Consider the following 18,306-nt stretch of genomic DNA (forward strand, 5'->3'; position numbering starts at 1 on the left):
ACGCCCCAGTTCCTTTGCCCCGGTCTGCACGGTGCCGAGATGGGACCTACGCTGTCCCCAGCGGAGTGGGGCTGAGCCCACATTTCCCTCGGTGGGACTCAGCTTTGTCCCCTGCAAGTGCTTGGCCTCTTCTCACTTCCCCATGGCGGGGATTCTTGGTCTCAGCACTCTGGCACTTGGGTGGATGAGTCTTTATTGCGGGACCTATCCTGTGCATTGCAGGACGTGTAGCGGCACCCCGGCCTCTACCCTCTAGATGCCAGGGGCACTTCCTTTCCACCTGTGACACCCAGACCCTGCCCAGTATCCCGGGGTGGAGGCAAGGGCACCCTGGCTGAGAACCCCTGTCCTTCTGGTTTTTCCTGGGAACACTGTCTAATAAATCACGTTCACAGGGATCTGGGGCTCAGGCCTGCTTCTGGGGAACCCAACTTTGGGCGAGAAGCCGGCTCAGGGAGGCAGGGCGACGGCAGGCAGGGCTCCAGGCTGCAGTCCCATCCTCCGCCCAACTGGACACGGCCTCCTCTTGAGGAGGAGGGGAGAGAGGAAGGAAGCTGGTCTCACCAGCCCGCCCTTTAGAAAATCTGGGCAGGGCAGGACCCTGGGGAGGGGAACCCCCAGATCAGCTCTGGAAGTCTGCTGGAGCCCTTGCTGACCTTGGCCTCAGCGATTTGAGCCCACTTTCCATTCTGGACCAGGGCAAGAGACTCACAACTAGCCCACCCCCAGCCGTGCACGAGGAGATGGTGTGAGCTCCTGGGCCGGCTGCGGGTGCCCCCCCGAGACCCCCCAGGCCTCCCCAGTCCCAGTGGGCAGTCACCTCTCTTCTCCGTGGTCACCACCAAGGCCTCGGCGGCCTCTCCCCAGCCCTTGCGGGTCTGGGCCGTGATGCGGAACAGGTAGACGGACTCTGGCTTGAGGCCGGTGGCCGTGAACTGGCGTGCGCTGGGCGCGAGCACCTCCACCGTGGCAGCGTTGGCCGTGGTGGCGTTGAGCCGGTGTGTGATCTGGTAGGCTGCGGGGAAGGAAGGAGACGGGCCGTGCTGGGAGGTGGGGCAAGCTGCTCCGGAGCCCCGAGCAAGGGTCATTCCTTTCTCGGCCGCTGCTGTGTCTGCCCTCGGGCCACCTTGGCTGTGGTTCGTCTGCTTGAAACCCTCTGGGTCGCTCCCGCGTCCTCAGCTGTCACCTGGGGGGTGGGACTGCGGGGGGGCACGAGCAGGTGCTCCATGCTGTGTCTGCAACCCCCAGCCCAGCCCCCGACGAGGCAACTGAGGCTCAGAGAGGCCAGACCACCTGCCAGGAATTGACCAAGCTGGAATTCCAGCCCAGGTCTTTCTAAGCCCAAACGCTTTCCCCCCACCCCCAACCCCCCAGCCCCATCGACTCTGTCTCCAGAGGCGCAGCTTTCACAGGGGGCGGGCGCCGCGGGATGCCAGGACTGAGAGCCCTGGACCGGGCACAGGTGGTCCAATCCCCCATTCTACACGTGAGGGGCTGAGGCCATGGAGGGAAGCCCACTTGCTCAAGTTCACACAGCTGCTCATTTCAAGCCTGTGAGTCTTCTCGTGTGCGTGTGTGTGTGTGCGTGTGCGTGTGCGTGTGTGTGTGTGTGTATGTGTTAGTAGGAACCGTGACTACGAAATGATGTTTCCGACCTGCAGCATCCCTCCTGGGTGCCTTAGGCCTCGTTTCCCACCTGTGGGCACAGCTGGGCTGAGCTGGCCAGTGCGCCCTCACCTGGCTACACTTAGGAACAGCGGCCGAGGTTCACCAGGTGGCCAGTCCCCTGGGGACCTGGGTCACGTGGAGGCACAGAGCTGACCAATGGTCCCTAAGAGATCTGAGCCCCGACCTTGCCCTCCAGCTGATAATCTCACAGGCTGAGATTTCTAGTAGGAGAAATCAGACTCACAACCATTCTTGAGGACACGTGGACACTTGTCCTGGGCTTAGCCTCTCTCCTGCCAAGACTGCATCTGCCTCCTTTACACCTTATACTTCCTTCTTCCTGCAGCCAGGGCCTGGGGAAGGTACAGGCTTACCAAGAATGATGCCGTTGGGGGCAGCGGGGGGCTGCCAGATCAGCCGCACCGATGTGGTCCTCACCTCTGGGAACAGGATGCCCATGGGCGGTCCCGGGACTGGAGGGGAGAGAGGAGAAGCAGGTGACACTGCAGCCGCTGCTCAGCCCCTAGACCAGCCCGGCGCCCCTAGACCAGCCCGGCTCCCGCAGAGCAGCACGGCGGGTGGCAGGGGAAGGGGTTGCTCTGCTCGCTGAACTTTTGAGGAGCGTGTGTCTGTGCCTGGCACCGTGTCCTCACACAGGACGTGAAGATGCTACCAGCGAGCTCTATGCATCATTTGGCAGGAACTAGAAGGGACCAAGGCTCCAGCTTTGGGGCAAATGAAAATGCCGACCCCAAGCACACACCACTCCTCTTTCTAGACCTCACTCTGGAATCCTTGGATCTGGAGCTCCCTGCCCAAACAGCCCTAGGCATGCTTCCCGGGTCTACAGGGGCCCGGAGCCACCCTCCTGAGGGTGTAGACTTGTACCTCTGGACGGAGGGATGGCCAAGGGGCAGCTGTTTTGGGCAAATGGATGGAAACTGAATGGTATGGGCCAGAGGAGATGGGGGCGGTGGGGGAGACAACAGGGTGGCAGAGTCGGGGGACGGCTGGGGGGGCAGCTCTTCCCGGGTTGCCTTGATCTAACACGGAATGCCAAGAAATCTGAGATTTCTAAACTTGAACTTGGCCTTCCAGGTCATTAGGAGGGTATGTCTGTCAAGGCAGGAGGGTAGAACATATTTAATTTAACAGATCATTAGCTTGATTTATCACTTTAGAACACAGAGACATATGGTGTTTGGGCTTCGTTTTGCACTCTCGTCCTGACCCCACAAGTGTTTTTGGTGAGCAGTACGTGAGGATGTGTGTGGGGAGGAGAAAGGGGGGCAAAGGACCTGTCAGCTCAGCCTCCGATGGGGAGTTTTGCTGCAGAGATGAATGCCTGGAGCCCGGCAGGCGTCACTCGTTTGCTAACAGGACCCGTAGGCTTGTGTAAAGGAAAAAATCAAGCCTTTCGCTTGCACAGACCTGCACTCGGGGAGAGCCTGCTCCAGATAAACAAGAAATCAAAGCGGGTACAAATTCTCTTTTCTGTTCACCTGTCCCAGAGAGACTGGATCAGACACCAGTCTGCCCTTGCATTGTCATTTCTTCCTTAGGGATGTGCAGTTTGTAATTAGCCTCCCTTGCAGTGGGGTTGGTGGCCCTCAGTGACCTGCCTCCCCCAGCAGAAGCCTGAGGCCACGGTTCCCTTTGGGGCAGAGAGAGACCCCAGAGGGGCAGGGCAGGGCTGGGCGGGGTAGGGGTAGAGGGAGCGCAGCTCCCAGCCCTCCTCAGGCCCCCAGGGACGTGAACGTACCGTCATCCAGGGTCCGCTCCAGGATGGCAGGACGGTTGGGGCTGCCGTCCCCAATGCGCGTGAAGGCCAGCACCTGCACCTCGTACAGCACGTATTTGCCCAGGCCTGTGAGCTGGGCGCTGCGTGACGAGTTCCCTTCCACCAGCCAGGACCGGGGCTGGGAGTCCGAGTCCTTCTCCTTATACAGCACCTGCCGGAGCCCAGCGCAGGCGTGAGGGCCTCCGGCCTGGGTCTGGTCCCGCCAGGACCTCTCCTACCTCCTCCCCAGGAGCCAGCTGGGTGAGGATGAGTGGGGGGACCTGGGGCTCCCTGGAGGGGCTTGGTTCCTAGGTTACACAAGCCTAGTGCTCGGGGAGGGAGGGGGACACAAAGATGCAGTCAGCCATGGAGCTGGAAGGTTCCTTAGAGAGCATCCAGCTGAGAAAACAGGCCCAGAGAGGGGGCGTGACTTGCTCAAGGTCACACAGCCAGTAGTGGCAGAGCTGGGATGTTAAGCTACGTCTCCTGACTTCCAGGCTGGGGCGGTAGGTGCAGCTTTGGGAGGAATTCTAGAAGATAATGGAAATTGAAGCTGGGCCCATTGGGGCTGAGAGTGAGGCTTGGGGCACCCAGTGTGGCCTCCTGGGGGAGGTAGAGCTGCCCCAAGGACCCCCGGCCTTCATGGGACGCTTCCCCACCCCCAAGGGAGGACTCCTTGGTTGTCATGGTGACCAACGATGCCGCCGGCAGATCCCCCGTGTCCACTCTAGAAGGCAGAGTCCTGGGCCCCAGGGGGTCGCGAGGACAGGGCGCTGGGACGGCGAAGTGGGTGCAGGGGCTCCAGCCCCCTCCCGTGCTCAGATCTGAGACTCACCTTGTAGCCCAGCACCAGCCCGTTGCGGTCGGCCTCTGGGACTTCGCTCCAGCGTACCAGCATGCTGCTGGAGGTGGTGGCCAGCACAGACACGTTGGTGGGGCCCGAGGACGGCACTGGGGGAGAAAGGAGCGGAGAGAAGCAGCTCAGGACCCAGAGTGGACCCCGCAGTGGAGGGGGTGGAGTGGGGTCTGAGGAGGGAAACGGGGCACGGTCCCCAAATAGCAAATTATTCCGCGACGATGATGCCTTTGGCTCCGGAGTGTCACAGATGCTGCTTCTGGCTTCAGATCAGCCTCCCCGTTATCCCCCCCTCAGACTAACATTAGGATGAGGCTGCATTTCCTGCCAGCGTAGCCGCGAGGGGTGGGGGAGGGGCTAGGGTGGGAAGGGAGCCATCATTTAAGGGCGTTAGGAAAACGCCACAGACCTACACGCCACATGTGGCTGGATGAGGCTGCCTGTAGCCCGGGGGCACATATTCTGTGGGTGTCCCCTTGCCAGGCCCCTATGAGCCGCTGCTGCTTCTGGAATGTTCTGAGAGCTCACCCAACCCGTACCCTCTCCCCATCCCCCCACCTCCATCTTGGGGTCTCGCAGGCACTGCTGGGTGTCAGGGTTAAACGTGGGGACACAGGGGGCTTCCCTGGTGGCACAATGGTTGAGAATCTGCCTGCCAATGCAGGGGACACGGGTTCGAGCCCTGGTCTGGGAAGATCCCACATGCCGCGGAGCAACTGGGCCCGTGAGCCACAACTACTGAGCCTGCGCGTCTGGAGCTTGTGCTCCACAACAAGAGAGGCCGCGATAATGAGAGGCCCGCACACCGCGATGAAGAGTGGCCCCCGCTTGCCGCAACTAGAGAAAGCCCTCGCACAGAAACAAAGACCCAACACAGCCAAAAAAAAAAAAAAGGGGACGCAGAGGCGGGAAGCCCCTCCTGGGAACCTTTGGAAGCAGTGCTGGGAAGGTCAGGTCCTGGAAGGCACGGCCACACACACACACACACACAGGGTGCTCTGCTAGACGCTGAGCACAAGTAGGAAAATGAGCCCAGGACATTTTCGCACAACAGCTCCCGCCCTTGAGCCCTTAGAAGGCCCTGAGGGCGGAGAGACAAAGGTGGGGGGGTATCCCCAGGCCGCAGGGAGGTGAGGCGGGTGGGGTGGCTGGCCTGAGGGGGCAGTACCTGACTCCCGGGTCCTGCCCATCACCATCTGGCTCCAGGGCCCGCTCCCGATGGCGTTGAAGGCCTGCACCTGCACGCGGTACTCTGTCCACTCCTCCAGGTCTTCGATGGTGTATTCCCGCTCCACGCGGTCTTGCACCACGTGGCTCAGCGTCTTGCCGTGGCCGTCCGCCCGGCTGTACTTGATCTTGTAGCCCACCGACTCGGGGTTCCCGTTGTATTCCATCTCTGGGAGAGGCTGCAGGAGGGCAGGGGTGGGAAAAGCAGCTGTGAGGCCAGGCCCACCTAGTGTATATGGAAGACCTGCCTGGCTCGTGCTGCCTCTTCCAGGGAGCCTTCGGGATTACCCAGCCCACTGTCCAACCCGTCAGCACCCACGTGAGGCGCTCTCACCCCTGGGTGTGGCTTAGTTGTGTAACCCTGTGCTTCTGACGGCCCCACCATCTCCCTGTCTCTCTACCCCGGGCTCAGAGGAGAGGCGGTATCCACTCTTCATTGTGCAGGTGACAAATTTATGACCCTGCCAGGGGAGTTGGCCCTGGTGAAGAGAGGCATAAAGGCTGTCTGTCCCACACTCAGCACCTTTGGCAGTGGCTGTCTCTGCCACTTAACTCCCTCGCTCAGCCTGCCAACATATACGTATTCAATTGCCTACAACACGCCTGGTCCCAGGTTGTGTCTGCCCTTGGAGAAGTGAGCATGTGAAGGCAGCAACTCAGGCATGGGCGGAGCTCCAGTCTCTGTCAGCAGGTCCTTCCATCCAGCACACCTCAGTCTCTCCCGCTGCACGTTCAGCCTCCTTCTTTTCGTTTGAGTCTCAGTGAAGAGAAAGAAGACAGCTTCATCTCCTGAGCCCATGATTAGGCTGGTGGGGCTGTGGTCACCGGCTCAAGGCCATCTGGATGAACTTGGGCAGTGCTGATAAGCAGTGGAGGTCTTTGTACACTGGGGGCAGCTTGGGATCTGAAGCAGGTGCGAGCTGAGGGCCCAGCCTTCAGATTCTCCTCTGAAGGTGGCAGGGCTGGAGCGGGGGCACCCTCAGCCCTCACCTGCCCCCATTCTGCCTCCCCAGAGGCTCCAACGAGCCCACCATCCACAGGCTCTGCACATTCTGACCTACTTTCTCCGGTTGCTCGGCCTCTGCCTCACCGCCTACATCCCCCGTCCCTCCTGCCAGCCCCCGCTCCTACAGACACTTAGTGAAGCAGACCAGAGACCATTAAGACAGCAATCAATGGGCCTGAGAGCTTGAGATGGGCCTTGAGCGCATGCTCTCCTACCTGCTAAGGAAAGGCAACGGGCCATGCGCCATTAGGTGGGACCGGAGGGGCCCGGGGCCCTGCACAGCGCAACCACCGCCTTTTATTCCCCCTCCAGCTCCCACCCTACGTACCAAACTTTTTAACCTTTTAGTATTTGGAAACCTTAACGTGAGATGCAGAAGGGACGCGGGGAGCAGCCTGGAGGGGAGCAGAGCTGAGGTGAGAAGCGGGGGGTGAGGAGGGGTGAACTGGGCCTGACGGCAGCTCTGCGCGGTGCTGGTCCCAGCCGCCTGGGAGGCGCATCGTCATTCACAACTAGCGCTCGTCTGGGCTGATGGCCGTTAGCGCCTCCATCAGGCTGCCCAGGCAAGCGAAAGGCGCCAATGACTTTCTGGTAAATCCCAGCCCACAGCTCGGGGTTTTGCGAGTTGAGTTTGGGGCAACTAGAAAGACATCTTTAGTGGAAGCAAAAAAGAGTTGCGTAGCCGGAGGGGCCTGGTGAAGCGGAGACAGGCAGCTCCCCCTGAGGCTATCATTCCTGGATTCTCTAAGGAGCCGGGCTGTTCGGTGCTGGCCCCATGTCTGCTTGTCTAGGAGTTCCTCTTGGGTTGCTGCTTTGTGGCGTCTGCGCTGGGAAACGCAGTTCCAGGTGATGACCAGGGGGAGAAATGCTCTCTCCTGTTCCCCGGAAGATGGGCTGGCAGCGTGCTCATGGGTTAGGGCGGTGGATTTTGGGGGCCAGACTCCCCGGGCTGGGATTCCGAGCCCTGCTGTTAACTAGGGGGTGTGGGGGGTCTTGGGCCAGTTATTCCACCTCTCTCTGCCTCAGTTTCCTCATCTGTAAAGTGGGGGCCAGGATCACTGTCACAGGCTCATGGAGAGGGTTCAAGGTCCAACTTTGACAGCACTCAGAACCCTGCCTGGCAGGAGGAGAAGCCCTCTGCACGTATTACTAACTCGTGCAGGGTCACTGGGGTAATGACCCTCGACGTGGAACGCTGATCTGTGGGGACAGAGCCTAATGCCTCCCCGACCTCCCCCCTCAGCCTCAGAAGCAACCCCTCACTCTCTGACTTGGTGGGTGAGACAACTTACATCCGAATCCCAGAACCACCCCTGAGAGCTGTGTGACTGTGGGTGAATTCCTAACCTCTTGGAGCCTCAGTTTTCTTAGCTGTAAATTGGGATAGTACCATGTCCTTTGCAGGATTACTGGGAGGATTAAATGGAAGAAAAAAAATGTAAAATGCTTGGCATGTGGCAATGCTCAATAAACAGTATTTTCGAGCTTCTTTTCACGTGGGGCATTTGTTCATTTGGCTAAGACTCATGCTCAGAACAGAGAAGGGGCCTGGAGGTAACTCAGTGGATGCCTGCTTTGAGGCAGTGACACCTCTGCAGGGTGCTGAGGCCGGAGGAGACATCCCACCCCCGCCGCCCTCGCGGGACCCTCACCATCCAGCGGAGCCACAGGCTGGTCTCACTCGCCGTGCGCAGCGTCACGTTGGCCGGGGCCATGTCAGGGGGCGCCTGGAGGGTCTGGATCTTTCTGGAAGGCTGGCTGGGTGGGCTAGTGCCCACGATGTTCACCTGGCGCATGCGGAAGCTGAGATGGGCGGAGAGGGGTGAGCAAAATGGTGAGGGCAGGACCCCAGGGCCAAAGCCCGTCCCAGGCCGGGCAGCCCCCTCCCCTTCCTAACCCGTTACCTGTAGTAGGTGAAGGGGTTCAGGTCGGGCACCTCCATGGAGCGGGCGTCGGGCTCGTTGGGGAGCTGGTGAATCAGCAACCACTCCTCTCCCTCCCCGACCACGCCCACCTGAAAAGAGAGACACCCTTAGACCTGGCCAGCCTGCCGGGCTGAGATGGGGGTGCTCTGAGCCCCAGCTCCCGGGAGCTGTAGCCCGGCCCAGGGAAGGTCTTGACACAAACCCCAGGGCTCACCCGGAGGGCACCACAGGGGGCCCCCAACTTTCCAGGCCCTTAAACAAGACTTCAAGTGTGACCCCGAGCCCTCCTGCATCAGAATCTCATGGGACGCTTATTATAAACCCACTCTTGGGCCCTGCCCTTGACCCAGCCAATCAGAATCCCTGGGGGTGGTGCCCAGGAGTCTGCATATTTATCAACAGTAAGCTTCCCAGGTGACTCTCCTGAACACCCTGGCATGCTTCTTAAAACCCCAGCTAAATCAAAATCAGAATTTCTGGGGGTGGGACCCAGGTGCTGGAACTTCCCCTGGTGCAGCCAAAGGTGAGACCCATGGGTGTAAAGGGCTGCAGGAAGCAGCTGGTTATTTCTCTAGGCTAGCCAGTCACCACCCTGACCAGAGGGGATGTGTGTGTGTGTGTGTGTGTGTGTGTGTGTGTGTGTGTGTGTGTACACAGGTGAGGTGGAGGTGGAACTGTGGGCATTTTTGGTGTATTTGACCTTCTGATAGTTGCATGTGAAACTCACACAGATTGAAACACACATGTGATCTGCTCTCAAGAGCAGGGGCGCCGCCAAGGCCGGGGAGCAGGCTGCCCAGGCTGTCGGGCTCTCCTCCGGCAGCTTTACCTGGGCCTCCACCAGCCAGCGGGAGATGGAGGTCTTCCCATCGTAACCTGGCCTGAACTGCAAGGTCACGGAGCGGGGGCCGATGTTGGAAATGCCCAGGTTGGTGGGGGCTCCTGGGAGTTCTGGAAAAGGAAAACGGGGCAGGAAAGGAGTGAGAAGAAGGTCCGGAAGGACCTCCCACAGGACTCTCCAGGCACGGAGGGGGCTGTGCGTCGCACATTTCCTAGACACCTCGGAGGAGGAGCATGGCCGACGCCTCAACCCACAACACAGCCTTCGGTCCCGCATCTACGGCTCACTGTGTTCAGAACAGGGACCGAGGTAGGCTCGGGGCTGACAGAACCCCCCAGGGCCAGGAAACAGGGGCTGGGCTTCCTGAATGAATCCTCCTCTCCATCTACACATCACCCATTACAGCCCTCCCAAACCAATAATGGCTGAGGGAGGTTAGAAGGAGGGGTGAGGACAGGAGGAAGCCCCTGTATTCTTTTTTTTTTTTAAATTATTAACTTTATTTTTTGGCTGCGTTGGGTCTTTGTTGCTGCGCGCGGGCTTTCTCTAGTTGCGGCGAGCGGGGGCTACTCTTCATTGTGGTGCGCGGGCTTCTCATTGCAGTGGCTTCTCTTGTTGTGGAGCAGGGGTTCTAGGCACGCGGGCTTCAGTAGTTGTGGCATGCGGGCTCAGTAGTTGTGGCTCGCGGGCTCTAGAGCACAGGCTCAGCAGTTGTGGCGCACGGGCTTAGTTGCTCCGCGGCATGTGGGATCTTCTAGGACCAGGGCTTGAACCCGTGTCCCCTACATTGGCAGGCAGATTCTTAACTGCTACACCACCAGGGAATTCCCGAAGCCCCTGTATTCTGACCAGGAACCTTGGCGTTCAGGGTGAACAGAAAGAGAACAGATTCCGGGGTTGGACTGTCTGAGTTGAAATCCAACTCCACTGCTTCTGATGCTGTGTGCCTTTGGGCAAGTTACCTAACCTTTCTGTGCCGCAGTGTCTTCCTCGGTAAAATGGAGATGATAATAATATTGCCTACCTCAGGGTTGTTGGGAGGGTTAAATGCACGGATGCACTGAGCTCTGGGCCAGGTGAGCACTACAATTTATCATTTGGGGTCAACTGAAGCTCAGGTATCTCAACCACCTCGGTGGGCAGGTTGAGGGATTCTGGTCACATCGCACAAGCATAGACTTACAGACCCAGACAGGACCACGTGGCTATCCAGTGTGTCTCTCCATAGACACAGATGGGGAAACTGAGGCACAGAGGGGGACGCTTGACTTGCTCAGGGTCATAGAGCCTGGCAGAAGCGGGATGGGGGCCAAAGCTTGCTGTTTACACCAGGGGTGAGATTATTCTCACCCTGCTCTATCCCCTTCCCAACCAACATTTCCACTGGTTGGAATCCGTTTGGACCTTTTGGGTGACAGTGAGAATTCTTCCCCTGAATCATAGATACCATTGCTTGATGCAGAGCCTGGAGCAGGATGGGGGAGCGGAGGGGGGGGGGGAAGTGGCGGAAGGAGGCAAGGGTGGGGTTCTGCGGGGGCCTGGGCTCCCCTGAGAGTCAGGGGAGGAAGTGGCAGCAGCCCACAGGGCCTCACCACCACGAGGATGCAGCCGGCCCTGGGAGGACCCGGGAACCCCAGTCTCCAGGGAGGGGAGAGTTCTGTGGGAAGGAGCCAATCTTCCTGAAGAAGAAGGGGCCTCCACCCGAACAGGAGAACAAGAGGCCAGGAGTCCAGCGCTGGGAGCAGGCACCCACCTGGAGGCACCCCGGAGGAGATGGTTGAGGCGGACACCTGGCCCTGGCCCTTGGCGGTCATGGCGGCCACCTCGATGGTATAGGTGGTGAGCGCCGTGAGGCCCGTGACGCGGTACTCCAGGGTGACGTTGGGCAGGTAGTGGGTCACGCGGGTGTTGGTCCGGTTATACTCCTCCCAGGAGATCCGATATCCTGGGGAGAGGCCCCAGGGTGGCGTGAGCTTGGCTGGGAACTTAACCTTCCGTCCTGCTTCTCACTTCCTTACTAGTCTGGCAGTTAGACACGCATTGGAAGGAGGGGGCCAAGGGAGGTGGGAGCATTGTGCCTGGGGCCCCGGGTGTAACCTGGGTGGGTGCCCCTCGTTGGGTGTGGATTGCAGGAGGGAGGGTGGATCACTGTGGCTGAAGATCTGGGATGTGGCACAGAGCACAGGGGCTGAGAGCCTCCTCTGAGTCCTTTCTAAGAAAGAGTGGTCTGCTGGGAGGCTCTGGCTGAACACTAGGTCGAAGGCAGGGGGATGGACAGGAGGACCTTTGCCGCCCGTCTCACCCCTGGGTCAGCAATGCTGTGGCGCCTACCTGTGAGGATGCCGTTCTTCTCCCCGGGCTCCTGCCAGCTGACCTTCAGCGAGGTGTCCAGGATTTCACTGAAGCTCAGGTGTCCCACGGGCCCAGGCACTGTACCCAAAAGGGTCCCCCACCCACCCAATGCCAGTTAGAGCCGGAGAGAGACCACAGTCCGCAAGACAGCCCGTGGGGCTCCAGGGGCGCCCCCCGGCTCGGAGACAAGAGCAGGGCCGCCCTGGGCCTGGAGCGCCCAGCCTGGCCCGCGGAGGGGGGTGGGGGCAGAGGGATCCGGGGTTAGGGCGCTGCCTACCGTCCTCATGGGTGCGCGCCAGCTGCGGGGTGCTGCGAGGCCCGTCGCCGGGGGTGGTGAAGCACAGCACTGAGGTGAAGTACTCAGTGAACTTCTTCAGGCCCGACACAAAGCCCACGTGGATGCTGTCTTGAAAGTTGGGCCGGGCGGTCACCATGGTAACCTCCTCTTCCTGCTCGGGCTCCCAGGCCATCAGCTGCGGAGAGGGCAGCCACTCAAGCACGGCGGCAGCGAGCACGTGGCAGCAGAGCCCCAGCGCTTTCCCACAGGCTGGGCCAACGGACAGAGAGTGTCCAGGAGCCCAGCTTTCCTAAGGTCCCTCCTCCCAGGGAGGGGAGGCCGGGAGGATACCCACAGGCCGCTGGAGCATCTGTCCTCTGGGCGCTCACTTGGGTGTGCTGCTCTATTCGCTGAGTGATTTACTCGAAGCAAGGTACCGGGCGGGGCGGTTTCAGTGAGTCATCTCCCACTTGATTCCCACAGCAACCCCACAGGGAGGTACTTGACCAAGACTGGATGCATAATTTGCAGGTCCAGTGCAAAATGCAAATGGAGGACCCCTTGTTCAAAAATTAGGAAGAATTTCCAGAGACGGCAGCAGAGCATTTAACTGAACAGGGGGTCCTTCTAAGCGTGGAGCCCTGAACGCCTACACAGGCATGAAGCCAGTCTTGTTTTTTACAGGTGACAAAACAAGCTCAGAGAGGCTAAGTGACTTACAATATATCACACAGCTCCTGGGTAGCTGAGGGTCTTTGCTTCTACACCTGGGCTCCCATGCCTTTCTCTGCCTGGGCTGGGGCAGTTCCTCCTAAGAACTCCAGTATGTAGATAACTCTCTCTTTTAAACTCGTTCCAAGTTGGGATTTCAACTTTAACCATCCTCTAGAGGTAGAGCGTTGGCAAGAAAACCCCGTCTGGAAATTCAGCATCACTTTTCCTCTAATCTCCGCTCTACATATCCCAGCCATAACTGCATAAACTCCCCACCTCCCCTTCCTTCTCTTCCTGCCTCTTTTTTTAAAAATTGAAGAATAAAATTGATTTGCAATGTTGTGTTAATTTCTCCTGTAGAGCAAAGTGATTCAGTTATACACATATATACATTCTTTTTTTAAATATTCTTTTCCATATGGTTTATCACAGGATAGCGAATATAGTTCCCTGTGCTATACAGTAGGACCTTGTTGTTTATCCATCCTGTATGTAATACTTTGCATCTGCTAACCCCAAACTCCCAATCCATCCTTCCCCCAGCCCTCTCCCCCTTGGCAACCACAAGTCTGTTCTCTATGTCTGCGAGTCTGTTTCTGTTTCGTAGACAACTTCATTTGTGTCGTATTTTAGATTCCACATGTGAGTGATACCATAGGGTGTTTGTCTTTCTCTGTCTGACTTAGTTCACTTAGTAGGAGCATGTCTAGTTGCATCCGTATTGTTGCACCTTCCTGCTGCTACTTGATCTCCTGCCCCACACTCCTGTTTTCTGGGCCCTTCCTCTGTCTCTAACAATGACAGCTGGTCTCAGAGATTTCCTCAATTATTTGAAGTTGATTAAATAGCAGTTAATGGTGAAAAGCAACGCTGGATGAGTTTTAATAAGCCTGGGTATTTACAGACATAAAACAATACCACGCCAATGTCTCCTGATTAACTCACGCCCGTAACAATGCTTCATCTCCTCCTTTTCATGGCCGTGTGTTTATAAGGGATGTTTGGAAATTTAATTGGTATTGTGAAAAGATAGCCTATAGCAAGTTAATTAGATACCAATTAGACCCAAAAAATACTAATCAGAAATACTAAGTGGCATTTAATAAGTAGGTTAAATACCCTCCTTATTTCGGTTATCTTGTTTCATAGCAATTAAATTGCTGAACTTCGTTGGAGTAGATTAAGAAACAAGTTTGATGTTTTAATTTACTTTAATCATGTAAATTCGAATTAATTACACCATTAGAATTAACTGTGTGGTGCATTCTCCAGTAAGTGCAAAATCTGGGTAAATATTATTTTTTCGGGTTTAGGCCAACCGTGATCACTACTATTTAAAAAAATAAGGGACAAAGAATGTCTTGACAGGTGCCTTAAAGCAAATTCACAGGGAATTGTCTTCAGATACGGCAAAGGAGATGGGTACAGGGTGATGGCAGTGCGGTTGGGGGGAGTCGTGACCACAGCACCGTCCTCCAGGTCCAGGCCCAGAGCCCAAGACGGAGGCAGGACAGGGGTTGCTTCAAAATGTTTACTCTGGGATGTGAACCACTTGTTCTGTAGCTGCATCCAAAGAGGAGGAGGCTAAGGGTTAAGCGGCCTCTCCCTCAGGGCCAGGAAGACAACAGAATTGTCTTCTGCACCTTCTATTGCCTCCAAGGGGTTGGGCTCTGGGCAGCCATGGGGCGGAGGCTGTGCTCCACGCACGCACCGGGCTCTGGTCCCACGAGCCCTTCCTGTGTGCCTGGCACTGGGTTAAGCCCATCAAGGACCAGTCCCCTTTCACCATCACAATGAGGATGACATGCGAATCACTGTCCTGTGCTGCTACAAAAAGGAAACCAAGGTTCAGGAAGGTTGAGGACTGGTCAGTGCACAGGGGACCTCCAGGAGCTGGCTTCAGATTTGTGGACCTGAGATCTCTGATGCAGCCCTCTATCTGCCGAGGTACACACAGCTGCCAGGTGAGGGTTGGGGGTTCTCCACGCCTGCTCTTGTTACCGGGGGTCAGCGCTGATTTACTTCGTTACGTCCTTGGTCTTGAATTCTAAGCAGACTGGGCTGCCCTGAGCATGGCTGGGGTGTGTGGGTGAGTGTGCTTGCGGGGGGACTTCAGATCTAGATGCTGGGACAGGCAACTCCACCTTAGACAGCAGAGGCCCAGGGGGTCAACCCTGTAACTGAAAGGTGTGTGTGTGTGTGTGTGTGTGAGTGATGGTGGGGGGGCCAAGGTGCAGAATGTGCAGCCAAAGCCGAGAGAAAGGATGACAGAGCACAGCTTTGTCATTTACAGTGTGACCCTGGGAAAATCACTCAACCTCTCTGAGCCTCAGGCTATTACAGGAGACAGTATTAGCTACCTCAATGGTTGTAGAGAAAAGGGCTGAACTGATGTGCCTCCTGTTTCTGATGGAGGCAGTACATCGCGGGCTCGAGAGTCTAGGAGAGTATAACCTGTTAGATTCTGGAGTTAAAAACAAGTAGGGGAAATTCTCTTTTTCGCCCTCCCTTTGTCTTTCCCTCTACTTTTCTATCTCTTTGCATTTGCACGGATTCCCGCAAAGCATCCTGGAAGGATATGTAAGAAATTAACAACAGTGGTTCCCTGGAGTGCGGAGAATTTCAAGGTTGGGGGGGGGATAGAACCAGGTAGATGAGGGACTGGGGTGGCATGGCGTGGGATGGAGGATGTCTGCTATAAGTTTATCTTTTTACATTTGTTGGTTTTTGAATCGTGTAAATATATTCCCGGTTAAAAATTAAATTAAAAAATTAAAAAAATAATGGGGGCGATTTGGCAATAGCAGCAAAATTAGACACATTTAACCTTTTGACCTAGCAATCTCATTTCTAAGAATCTATTCCAGAGTTATATGTGACAGTATGAAAAAATGTATGCGCAAAACTATTCACTGCAGAAATGTTTGTTATAGTAAAAGACTGGAAACAACCAAAATGTCATCACTAGGGAGCTGGCTGACTAAACAATGGGAGATCCACATAATGGAACACAATACAGGTTTTTCAAAAAGGGACAAGGAATATCTCTATATACTCCTACAGAGAGATCTCCAGGATACAATGTAAATAAAAAAGCAAAATGCAGAAAGTACGTAGAGTACGCCGTCATTTATCTAAGAAGGCGAGGATGCACATTTATACATGCATGCCTTTGTTTATGTTAAAGACATGGAAGGGAAAACCAAACCAAAGCAACAAACAAAAAGAAATCACTTCTCTTGGGAAGGAAGAGGACCAGAATTCAGGCTGATTTTCTCTGAATTAACTTTGCTTTGTAGATTTAACCTTGCAACCATGTAAAGAAGCTACATAATTATAGAATAAAATTAAATAAAAAAATCAATCCCTAAAAATCGAAACCCAAATGAAACAAATGAACCTCACAGTGTATTGAACTGTAGCAAAATTACAAAGAGAGAAACCATTTCAGAGACTTTGTAGCACAGAAAGGGGGGACTGTATCCCTGGTGGGATACATCCTAAGAACTACAGATAATCTGAAACTGTTTTCAGTAATCACAGTGTTGATATTGCTGTTCCGAAACTGTTGTGGGTATTTGTGGGATCAAGTAGGTGAGTGATTCTGTTGCTGTGGAAGAAACTAGATTTTCAGAATGGAGAAAAGAGAGACAAAAGAAAGACCAATGAGATTATTTTTAAAATGTTAGAGTCCTGAAATTGAATTGGAACTATCGGTATGTGTTTTATCTTTAAAAAAAGTATTTCTGAGTTGCCCATTCACAGGGCCTTGAAACAACAACCAATGCTAGAATCAGGAGCACCCCCAGTGCCCAGATTTTGGTGTCTAACTATCATTAGAAGAAACAAGGGCTCCTTGATGACGTGGCTGATCCCAGGCACAGGGCAGGAAAAGGAGCTAGCTTGGGCCACCCTGTCACACCAGATAGCAAGGAAGCTATCAAAGACTCCTGCGGCCACATCAAAAGGACTCACCAACTTGAAGAGGTGGGTGATGGGTCAGTTTGGCATCAATAAGAGTAATAATGGCAGTGGATTGAGACATATCAGACGTATTAAAAATCCTTAAGGACATAATAATACTAACAAAAACAAAACAAAAAGATGCCTCCCTCTGCCCCCATCCAAACTCACCTGTCACCTTAGAAGATGCTAAGGAACCAATTCTGAAAATTGTTAAGTCGTGGAAAAGAACTGAGCATTTACCATGCTTTTCCTAGATGAACCAAACCTTCAGGTAACCAAAAAGTTGTTAACGGAAAAATTCTTTTGGGGGGAAAGTATTTCAGCTCATAAATCAAGAAGAAATCATAATATTCAAGTATCCTCATTTTGATACTTGAATACATTTCATACCCTCAAGTAACCCCTATTGAGATAATAGAGCACACAAGGGTGGTCAATGGTCACTACATCCTAGTAAGAGAGACAGGCAGACTCTGTGCCTTCTAATGAAAATGCACAGCACCATGTAGGAAGTAATATTTTGAAAAAAAAAATCATCAAATCTGAATATGATCAAGCCTCTAGTTCTAAATTCAAATTTACTGCAAATATAGTGTTCAGAGGAATATATTAAGTGACCCCACAGGGATGCAGTCAGCAAATCCAGGCTGTGGAAAACTCTATAGGACAAATGACTAAGTTTCTTTACTAAATAAATTAAAAGGAAGAGAGAGCGAGAGAGAGAAAGGAGAGAGAGAATCTGTAGATCAACTGAGACCTAGAAAACTTCAACCAATTGCAATTGTGTGGCTCTCATTTGGACCCTGAGGCAAATAAACCAAACAGTAAAAGAAATGACGTGGCAACTGGGGAAATTTGAACGCTAACCGGGGGTATCTGATGCTATTAAGGGGACTGTTGATATTTTAAGGCACCATAATGAGAATGTGATTATTGTGGTTAGGTTTTAAGTAGAGACTTTATCTATAATATTTCTCTGCAGAAATATTTATGGATGAAAGGATACAATACCTGGGATTTCCTTACAAATATTCTAGGGGAGAAGCAGAGCGCTGGAAAATAGAGGGAACACATTGGGCCATGAGTTGGTACCTGTCGAAGCCAGGGTGCATTATGGTTTTATCAAGTCATCTTAGTCTCCTCACTACTTTTGTAGATGTTTGAAATTGTTCACAATTCAAAGGGGAAAAAAAGGCCCCTTCTCACTGGAAGGATGGAAGGGACAAACACTGCTTTTTTTTCCTCCCTGTGATACTGAAGGCCAAAGGAGCAAGAAACAAAATCCCCACTTGTATCCATTTATACTTAGAAAAAATCAAGTTATAGTTGTTATTTTACAATTAAATCATACGACACTTTCTTTTTAATGCAAGACAAGGTGCTGGCTCTGGAGTTTGAAGCCAAGCTTTGCAGTTACTCTGACTGTGAACAAGTCACTTGCCCTCATGCCTCAGTTTCCTCCTCTGTAAAATGGGGTGATGATAACAAGCCTTCCTTTTTAGGGTTCTTGTGCAGCTTGCATGAGACAAGAATGTGAGGGAAGCCCAGGCATCCTGCCTGGCATGTAGAAAGTGCCCTGTAAGCGTGAGCTCTTCTTAAGCACCAGTCTCTATGCTCAAGCTATCTGGACAATTCATTTCTGCTGACTTTCTTGGAACAGTTACAGGGCGCTGGGCACAGACTGGACCTGGGAA

The 18,306-nt window shown here is 54.4% G+C and overlaps 1 protein-coding gene across 3 annotated transcripts in view; it reads right to left on the reverse strand.

The window, feature by feature from the left end:
* Window positions 1-18,306, reverse strand: part of SDK2 (sidekick cell adhesion molecule 2) — a 266,360-nt gene that overhangs the window by 44,143 nt on the left and 203,911 nt on the right. For all 3 annotated transcript variants that reach the window (XR_005017947.1, XM_036838001.1, XM_036838000.1), the window contains exons 19-29: window positions 11,933-12,128; window positions 11,635-11,733; window positions 11,057-11,248; window positions 9,292-9,413; window positions 8,442-8,551; window positions 8,190-8,340; window positions 5,473-5,710; window positions 4,284-4,399; window positions 3,431-3,620; window positions 2,043-2,141; window positions 821-1,015 (exon numbers count right to left, since the gene is read on the reverse strand). Coding sequence is in view for 2 of the 3 variants with exons in the window: in XM_036838001.1 (XP_036693896.1) it covers window positions 821-1,015; window positions 2,043-2,141; window positions 3,431-3,620; window positions 4,284-4,399; window positions 5,473-5,710; window positions 8,190-8,340; window positions 8,442-8,551; window positions 9,292-9,413; window positions 11,057-11,248; window positions 11,635-11,733; window positions 11,933-12,128 (1,708 nt within the window). In the remaining variant the exon portion in view is untranslated. The remainder of the gene's footprint in view (window positions 1-820; window positions 1,016-2,042; window positions 2,142-3,430; window positions 3,621-4,283; window positions 4,400-5,472; window positions 5,711-8,189; window positions 8,341-8,441; window positions 8,552-9,291; window positions 9,414-11,056; window positions 11,249-11,634; window positions 11,734-11,932; window positions 12,129-18,306) is intronic.

This window comes from Balaenoptera musculus, chromosome 20 (assembly GCF_009873245.2).
Source record: "Balaenoptera musculus isolate JJ_BM4_2016_0621 chromosome 20, mBalMus1.pri.v3, whole genome shotgun sequence".
Lineage (NCBI taxonomy): Eukaryota > Metazoa > Chordata > Mammalia > Artiodactyla > Balaenopteridae > Balaenoptera > Balaenoptera musculus.